General features: G+C 35.4%; 1 protein-coding gene across 7 annotated transcripts in view; it reads left to right on the forward strand.

Moving 5' to 3' along the window:
* The window catches only part of IDE (insulin degrading enzyme), a 66,102-nt gene extending 58,981 nt beyond the window's left edge, over positions 1-7,121 (forward strand). For all 7 annotated transcript variants that reach the window (XM_026670733.2, XM_026670734.2, XM_026670732.2 and 4 more), the window contains 3 exons: positions 3,153-3,225; positions 4,979-5,046; positions 6,268-7,121. In XM_026670733.2, coding sequence (XP_026526518.1) covers positions 3,153-3,225; positions 4,979-5,046; positions 6,268-6,363 — 237 coding nt within the window. In that variant the 3' untranslated portion in view covers positions 6,364-7,121. The remainder of the gene's footprint in view (positions 1-3,152; positions 3,226-4,978; positions 5,047-6,267) is intronic.
* Positions 7,122-10,147: the final 3,026 nt, after the last annotated feature.

Consider the following 10,147-nt stretch of genomic DNA (forward strand, 5'->3'; position numbering starts at 1 on the left):
AAATATTGGCATGCAAATTCTTCTGTATACGCCATATAACATAGCATATTAACAGTTATTTCATTGATTATCATTTTATAAAGGAAACATATAATGGCTTATAAATAGATATACAGGAAACATCGAATACCAATTCCACATTTTTAATGATCTAATAATTTCCATTCAGATGTTAATAACTAAGGTTCTTAATAAATGCTTTATTATGCTGCTTCTTTCAAGAGCTTTAGCAAGCTATGGGGATTCTAGTAAAAGGTTAACTATTCAGCAAAGAAATCAATATTGGATGATATAATGTGTTGGTATATTCAGAATGCATTTTCTAAACAAAGATTTGACAGAATGATTTGTTCTGAAGGTGATATGGAAATTATTTTTACTTTGCATGTTTGTTTTTGAGATTTGCAGAGGTGCTATAGTATCTATCGTGTAAAAATAAAAAAAAAGTAGTTATAGTGTGATAATTTAAAATTAATGTTCTAAACAGATTCAAGGTAATGTGTGCTTTATTTTTATACACCATTATTCAGTTGTATTACTGAAGATCTAGCTATGTAGTTTATGGGGCGATTGACGTTAATAAGAGCTTCCAGTGAATTTTTCTTTCTTGCCTTAGGAATAGAGAAACCTTGCAATAATTGTTGAATGCTCATTTATAATTATAATTATAAATTATAATAATATAATATAATAATATAATATAATATAATATAATATAATATAATATAATATAATATAATATAATATAATATAATATAATATAATATAATATAATATAATATAATATAATATAATATAATATAATAATAATTAATATAATATAATATAATATAATATAATATAATATAATATAATATAATATAATATAATATAATATAATTAATATAATATAATATAATATAATATAATATAATTAATATAATATAATAATTATAATTATAATTATATCATAATAATTATGAATGCTCATTTCATTTGAAGTAGTGCTAACAAAATACTGACTACTATTGTTTCTAGTAGACTTTTGATTGCCAGAGAATTAAAAAAAAAATTAATGTTTTGTTAGATTATCTGATTACAGTTGTGGATAATTCTGATTTATTCCTTTCCCAGCTAAATCACTTAATGAAGCGTTTGATGAGCTACAAGCTAGATTTATTTTTTTACCATGTATTTAATGTTTCTCCTAAGCATTGGTACATGTTTTTGGAAGTAAGCTGAGAAGAATTATTAGTTCTTATAACATTTTGACTTGCAGCTCATTTACTAACTGTTCTGAATTTCATTTATTCATGTAACGTTTGTTGAATCTGAACATTTTCCTAGTAGAGGGGCTGTACTGAAGAAAGTAGGAAGGGTTGGCTTTCGTTAGGAAAAATAAAGCTACATCATGAGCTTAGATAATATAACTTGAACAGCGAAATCAGATGCAGTGGGGATCTTGTGCCATGTATGCTCTTCCTGTTGGTGCTCTTCTTCCTGTTGTGCTCTTCCTGTTGGTATTCATGGTAGCACCCAGATCATTCGTCATGCAATATTAAAGGCTCCTTGGTGGATTTCAGTTTTAGCTCTTTTAAACCTAGGGGCAGCAAAGAGATAGGTGGGGAAAAACACTGTAATGGAGGTCAGCTAAGATTTTTTTCTTTCCACTTTGATGAAAAGCTATGAAGGGGAATTAATGGGACCAGTTAGCTGATAGAAAACAGGAATTTAAGCCACTAAGAGTGTCTGTAAACACAGATCCCAGTGAAATCATCATCAGTCCATGAAGATTTATAAAGTATTTTAAACACAGCGTGTGAGAACCTAACCTGTACAGTGTCTAAGGGCTTTAAATTGTAGTGCATACAATCCATTCACCATGCAGCATTTGTTTTGGGCCTTAAAGAACTTAATGGTGGCAAGTATGCATCTACCCCTTTTGAAGTGTGTGGGGGGGGGGGAGGCAAAACTTGTTTGGGCCCTGCTGTTGGCCTTGCAGAAATGCTTCTAATTTGTTCCCACTCAATCTTATGCCAATTTGAAAGATAAAAATCTGTTGAATTTTATGCCCCCAAATTAGCCATTGGTGTTTGAGTAAGTAGATCTTCCCAAGAAAACCAGAATTTTGGCTTTAAGACCCATGAATTGAAAGCTCTTCATTATAGAATTCCATTATGGCCTGCAGACTTTTTCTGTGAGCAAAATCATTGCTTTGCCATCATTGTATTGCCGCTGAGTGCCTGTTACTCTGTTTCGGAGGTTCAAAATTCTTTTTCGTTAAGGCAGCTACCATTGAACTGGCTTTGATAATAGATAGGGGCTACAATGCAACCTCTTTCAGTTCATGTCTGCAGGAAAGTGATCAAATCTATTACATCTAATTTGGTTGACTGTATTCTCATACTGCATCCTCATGTTATTCTGGCAAACTATTTACTTAATCTTATTTGTCCAGCTCACTCATTTGTAGAGCCATTTCTTATCTCACTTCAACCTCTTACACTTGGCAATATTTGAGGAGAAGTAGCATAGGACTCCTTTCACCAAGAGATGCTGTCCTTGAGATCAGAATGAACCTGAGACCCCTTAACATGTGCTTTTCTGACATCTTTTTTTTACATCACTATACATGCAGAAATACCTTTGCCACTCCTTGACAAAAGCCTAGGATTTTTTAATGAGGGAGAGGCTGTCTGGGTCCTACTCACAACCAGAACCCCACGATTAGCAGTAGAATTGCTAAATTTCTTTCTGTAGCAATTTCCACAGGAAGACATAATATGTCCTAATTTTGGAGCGATGATATAATGAATCATCTTCATTCTGTTATGTTTTTGTATTCTTATTTTATCCCATTATTTTATCTTATGTTTTACACATTATTACTTCATTCATTCTCTGGTTTTTAGTCTAATTGTTAATGTTTTATGTTACTATTATACTGTTTTAATTGTCTTTAGTCACTGTTTCTTTTTCTTTTTTACCTGGCTGGTCATTTACCATAGTTAAATAAATTTGATTTGATTTGATTTAGCATTAATATTTGTCAAAAATCCTTTGCTTCAGGGTGTAGTTTGTTTAGCTTATTTGCATGATTTCTTCCCATTGCAAAGATGGAATTCTGTCTGGGTTTTTACGGAAATAATTAACCCTAATTTATTTACATGTAGGAAATGTTGGCAGTAGGTGCCCAAAGAAGGCACAAAATATCAGTCCATGTACTAGCAAGGGAAATGAATTCCTGTAAGTACCAAATGCATGTATTTCCTCACAAATAACCTCTGTTCAAGCTGGCCCCTAAAGATTGCTGTAATGCAGAACAAACATGCTGTCATGTGACTTTTAATGGATGAATAGAAATACATTCATTGATTTACATGAATGCCACTTAAATTATAAATGTAATAGTGAAGCAACCAATTGCATTAAAATATACCACTCACAATCCATTTATATGCATGGAAATAATTATAAGATGAAAGTGGCAGCCATACTTTGTAGAATTGGTACTGCCCAAATTAGATCAGCTGTGATCTGTTGTAGCTGAGTTTGTTGTTATTAGTGGTGAATGCTCCAGAGTGCTGATGCAGGACTTTCTGTAGAAGTCAGAATAGGAAATAGTGATTCAGCAGTACTGTTGTAAAGTGCTCATGGTGAATTGTGAAATTACATTAGCACGAATGCCGTAGGACAGGGGTCACCAACCTTTTGGACCTCAGGGACCACCAAACTCATAATTTTAGATCCCAGGGACCACTAACCGGTTCTGTGGGCATGGCCTAATTTGTGGGTGTGGCTTGGTCATGTGACTGGCTGGGCATGGCTTGTATGTAAATTATATTTATATAAATATTGATTTTTTTATAAAAAAGAGCAACTTTTACTCAAAAGCAGGCAGGCAGATTGAGTTGTTCACAGAATCACAGATTCATTCAGAAATCTATCTATCTGCCATTGGCTAGCTCAGTCTGTCACATAAAATTTGCTAGCAAGCAAACTCACAAAATTAACTCACAACATACCATGCATGTAAATATTGATTTTTTTTTATAAAAAAGAGCAACTTTTACCCAAAATCAGGCAAAGCAGGAAGATTGAGTTGCTCACAGAATCATTCAGTGATCTATCTATCTACCATCGGCTAGCTCAGTCTCTCAAATTTGCTTGCCATGAGTCTGCACTGAATTTGCTTGCAAGCAAACCTTCAGTCCTAAGGGAGGTTCGGCTGTGCTGAGCCGAAGATCTAAAGACTAACTAGAAAGCAAGAAATCCAACCATTTCCTGCTTCCTAGCTAATCTAAATCTCTCGGCACAGCAGAACAGATGATGGTCAGAAAAAGGAAAAATAGTAATTTAGCAGGCAGGTTTACCGGGTAAGGAGTGAGTGGGCGGGGAGGGTTCCCATGGGCCATGTGGGCAGCGCAGCCGTGTGTTTCTGTGCAGTCTGGATTAATTGCTTTGCGGGGGGTGCTCTGGGGGTGAGATTGTTCTGCAGCCCACCAAAATTTTCTCACAGCCCACCAGTGGGCTGCGGCCCACCGGTTGGTGACCACTGCCCTAGGATATCTGTGAACTGTGAGTTGCTGGCAGAAAACAGTTTTCTTGAAGTTTCCAGCTCTAACTTTGTAGAAATTCAGGTTGGAATTTGATTACAAAGTCCTTTCCTTACATTCTGCCACAATCTGGTCATAATTCAAAACTAGAAACAGCTGAGGGTATATCCAAGCATCATTTTGCCAAAAGTATCCTGTTACCAACAGATTCAGCAATGAAAGACTTGTGTTTGTCTCCTTTTGAGAGATATTCTGCTATATTACACATTGCCGTCAGACACTTGCATATGAGTTTCAGCAGGCAACCATCCTTTGTGACTGTTATTTTGATACAAATCTGCAAAAATTCCAACAAGGAAAAATGCATATCTTTTATCTTTTAAATATATGTTATAGAGCTCTTTATTAGTCTTTAAAATATTATTGTTATGATTATTAAATAGGTCCTGTTGTAGGAGAATTTCCAAGCCAAAATGATATAAGTCTAACACCAGCACCACCACTGCCACAGGTAAAAAAGAAAGATATTTTCATTACTATTTCTAAAAAAGAAATGCCCAAAATGCCATCTGGTTTGTGCAGTTCTAAATAATGTTTGAATTATTAACAGTTGCATTTATCTGACATGCTAATAAGTTGATGATTAAGATTTTGCAATCCAGACTTCAACAATATATGAAACAGGAATTATGAAATGTAAACTTGGGTTCAAAGGAAACAAGGCACACAAGATCATATAAATCATCCCCAGTGAATTCTGGAAAAGGCAAGAGAATTCCAAAAGCATCTGTTTTTGTTTGATGGGTTATATAGAGGATTTTGATTACATCGACCATCACAAATTGTGGATAGACTTGAGAAAAGTACACCATGCCAAGTGCCTACAGAAGAATATTTATGATGACCAAGAGAAGCAGTTAGAATTTATAAGGCCCCCAAGGATTCAGTATCAGATGAAGTAAAACCACTTCACTTGGGCATGCAAGAATTATTGGAGAGAACCATGGAAAAATGGAAATAATTAAAAAAGAAAACAAGTTGAATAGATGATATCACTAAACAACAGAAGCATAAGCTTACAAGAAGCACAAGAAGCAGTTCCTGGCACACAGTCTTGATAAAAAGTTGATCAGGTCACCCAAATATAGAAGCAACTAAAAAACAAGCACAACCAATCAACCTATTTACACTGATTAGGCAACTAGGTGAATGGCAGTATAGTGAGTTTAACTCACAAGCAATAGATCATTTATCATTGTCATTTTTGCCTTAATTGAGCACTGGTTCGGATTTCAGCCTGTCTAAAATCCCTTTTTTAGTATTTGCTTGTTAATTCATTCAAATGCTAATAGTCAGCTTCTCAGTTGGTCATTCTAAGCTGTCAGCAATTTTTCCTGAGATGATTTCCTGGTTGCTTCAAATCCATCTTTTAGCAATAATACTGCAGGTTTTACATACAGCTTAATGTTTTCACTCACATTGGCACATAGAGTGTTTTTGTCTGCAGATTGCATCTTATTGTTACATTGAACTTTTATACACTAGAGGACACAATCCTATTTCAGAAGAATTGGGTCCAAGTCTGATTTCTGGGTTTGGTTTTTAATGATGGTTTTGCAGTTAAAACCTGTGCTTTTTTCAGCTTTCAGTGATTCTGCCTGTCTTGTGCAGCATATCAGTAGGAGCATGCTTGGTTCTCAATGGCTATCTTTCTAAAATGCTTTGTTTACAGCCAGCTGTGATTGAAAACATGACTGAGTTCAAACGCAGCCTACCACTTTTCCCTCTGGTGAAACCTCATATCAATTTCATGGCCGCAAAACTGTGAAGAATCTTGCTGGATGAAGAACTGGAAGCGGATTAATATGCCTTCAGTGGATTTTCCTAATGGACAAAGACCTTATCCTTTAGGACAAGTGATCCAGGATTCCTGATTCCTTCTAGGTTCATCCAGCATCAGTGCTGCAATAGGGATACAGCAACTTAAGCAAGTATGCTCTAGTCATGTGTTATATGTTTGTCATAGAGCCACTACCAGAAACTAAAATTAAGTGGTATATATGAAGATTTGTGTAGGTAAATGGTATATTTTACAATAATGTGGCCCTTTAAAAGTTTAGTTTGCATGGATTGTGAAGAAGTTTCCATACCAGTCTGATCTTCACTTGCAAATCATTGCTTTTTTTTTAAGATCAGCTGTTTTGGAAGCGTATTTTACTGGACAAGAAAGAAAATATTATTAAAAGGCCATATTGATGTTTTTAAAGGAAGCATGGGGTGATACCATTTTTTTAAAAAAATTAGATTCTTGGAAGTAGCCATTTAGATTCTATGTAAAAATCAGTGGAAAGGGGGAGGAAAAAAATTAATAAATATCTTTGAAGAGTTATTAGAAAGGTCAAAATAGTTTTAATCTTTATATCTGTTTGAGAAGATTTTATATACAGACTAGTAAAATGCTGGAAACACTTGGGTAGCCATGTTTTTCTCGCCAAGAGTGCTACTTTATGTTTATAAACTTTGCGTTTTCTTAGGGTTGCACTGATAATGTCTCTTTGACATAAATAAAATTACTATGGCATTCTTTTTCTCTTCCAGTTGTCATGTACTGTTTTAGGGCAAATCTAACAAGATTTTGGTATACTGTATTTTTTGTAGTTATTTAAATTGTAGGCAAATATTTCTCCTTTATCAGAAACTCACAGTGTAATATTTGCCTGGATCCCCTGCATACTGTGTGAATGTCAAGTGTGGTCATCTAGCACAATCAGCCTTACACACACACACACACACACACAGTCTGCACCTTCCTCAGTTCATGAAGACTTGTTGCAAATTCTCATGCCACACTGAGCTCTTTCTAGGAGTAGAAACTGGGAACTAATACACGGTTTCAGAGTTCATGCACATCAGCAGTAACTATCAGTCTAATAATGCAGACGTTGAACTTCCCCCATCATTTGTCTGCTGAAAAGAGCTCAATATTTTAAATGCAGCCTAAATTCTTAGCCTGCGTCACTTTTATGTGGCACTTCAGGCATCTTTGACTTACGACCTGTTGCTTAGTGACCGTTCAAAGTTACAACTGACAACTTAAATTTGAAGTTCTGACAGTCAGACCCCCTTCCCAGTCATGTGACTGAACTGCAGGTGTTGGGCAACATGCTGTGTTTGCAGCATCCCATGGTTATGCGACTGTGTTTTACAATATTTTGTTGTAAAACTGTCCGTAACAAACCATTGTTTGCTTAATAAACACAGCCTTCTCTTAACTACTGCCATAAAAGAGTAAAATTGGGCCTGTGGCCTGTTTTACAACTGTAACAACAAATGACCATAATGGGCAGACTCCATTACGGTTGTTTCTCAGAGACTGCTTGTAATACCACTGTATGATTTGCTATTTATGATTCAGAGCAGCAACCATTTGCCAATTGATTTTGAGGAAGGAAGGGGAGATAATTGTGCAAAAGAAACTGGAAACAAGTATAATTGGAGTTAGTATTTTAATTATCAAACTTAAAAAACAATCAAGTTTTTGAATGGTTATGCCACTAAAAGCACACAGAGAAAGATCAGGTGTTCGTGTTAAGTGGTTAGACATGAGGACCTTAACACTCAAATATTAAAGGCTTCAAAAGATGAGACTAGAATGTGTGTATTGTTAGGGTTACACCACTTATATGCTTTCGTTATGATTAATTCCACTGATGCCTTGATTATTGTAAAATGTATGTTACATCTTCTGGAAGAAACACTATAGAGAGCAGTTTACATTAGTGTAGAAAAATAACTAAAGAGAGAACATAGAATTAACTGAAGAGCTATATAATTATTATATTTCACCTTGATGGGTTAATTTGAAAATGACAGCATATTCCTACATCATATACTTGAATGACTGAAAGGTACTCTTTCATATCTCAGAGGTTCATCATTTTGTTACTCAAGAAGATGTACATTTCAACTAGTAGACAAAATAGGAGCATTTTAACCGTAAGCTTCAAAGATTCTCCTTTATTGGGACACGATTGGTACATTGTCCCTTAACATCAAAACAAACTATAAACTGATCTGATGGCACCTGTCAGATGCTCCCTTCCCACTATAACAAATGGCAATTTGTTGAAGCTACATAGAGGGTTTTGCAGTGCTCTGAAGTCCATTAGCAAGAGATCATTTGGAATGTGAATGCGAACACAATGCTGTTTGCTACTTAATAGAACAAGAGTATCTACCCAGCTATAGCTTCAAGATGCATGTCCTCTTGTGGAACCCCCGTTAAATCTGTAGAAGAATTGTTCCAGTTATCCAATAAACAGTGCTTAACATAATTGTATCAAATTATTTTAATTCACAAAGCATGAAAAACATGCAACAACATTTATGGCAAAATCCGTATAAAGATTTATCTTTTTATATAGTTCCCCCCCCCCCCCCAAATTTAATATCTTTGGGTGTGTTTTACATTGCAGGATTACTCTTAGGAGTCCCAGACAATTTGGTAATACTTAGTGAAAATTCTGACAGTCGTAATCCTATCACATCTGGAGAGTGTTAGAACTGGTAGGAGGCTGTCCTAGAATAACGGTACAAATTTGCATAACTTCCTTTTTACTGAGTCTACTTCTAGTCACATTTTAAGACAGGGGTGGCCAATTTACTGCCCTATTGAGTTCTACATTGCAATGAAAAGAGAACACCTATCATTGGGGCTGTTTTTGGTGATTCTCATCTCTGATTTGTTTTTCAGCTGAGAGGAAAGATGCTATAAGTTGAGCTTGAATAATGTTCATTGTATCTATTTTCACTCATCTTGTCCCATTTCTTAATAATAAGAAAATGCTACTTTGAGTTCGGAGGAAGAAAGCAAATCAATCAAATCATTTTATAAGATATGGACCTCTGTCTGCAAAAAAGCAGACACACACAAATATTCGTTCCTGGATTTATCTATCTGATACAGATACCTAGTCTTCTACTTACAGCCATTTGTTCATAACAAGCATTAGAAATTAGAAAGGGACTTAAACCTGTGCCTAAATTTAAAGCTGTTGCAGCGCACCTGCAGTCACATGATCAAAATTTCACAGCAGAGATGGCTAAATTGACTGCTTTGATTAACGAAAAAACCACAATTACTTTTGTTTCTACTGGACTTTGTGCTTGAGGTAGAAAAAAGTGAAACTTTGATTTTGGGTTTTACCAGTTAGGTTTGTTGTTATAGAAATGGCTAGTTTATACTAAAGTAAAAAGTTGAGGTTTGATGCTATTACCTTATTCTACTGCACCAAAGGGAGTTGGAAGTCAACACCTTTTCTTTCTTTTTTCCCTTTTTGTTACCCTTTTCCGTTCCCTTCTCCCTTATTTTCCTATCATTTTCTTTTATATTTTTGTATTTTATATTATCAACTAATAAAAAAATAATTGGCTGCTTGGCAGTTTGCCTGGACTTATGACCCCTAGAGCACTCCTACTCCCCCCATCTATCTACCTCCCCCATCGAGGGCCTTTTGGCACCCTGCTGCTGTGTGCTTCGCCACCCCAGCTGACCTTCACTGCTATCCTTCTTCCGCTGCGAACGTGCCCAGCCTGGACGCTGGGCTGTATGG

Source organism: Notechis scutatus, chromosome 4 (assembly GCF_049901735.1).
Source record: "Notechis scutatus isolate UNSWTSFEM ecotype Mainland chromosome 4, rNotScu1.2, whole genome shotgun sequence".
Classification (NCBI taxonomy): domain Eukaryota; kingdom Metazoa; phylum Chordata; class Lepidosauria; order Squamata; family Elapidae; genus Notechis; species Notechis scutatus.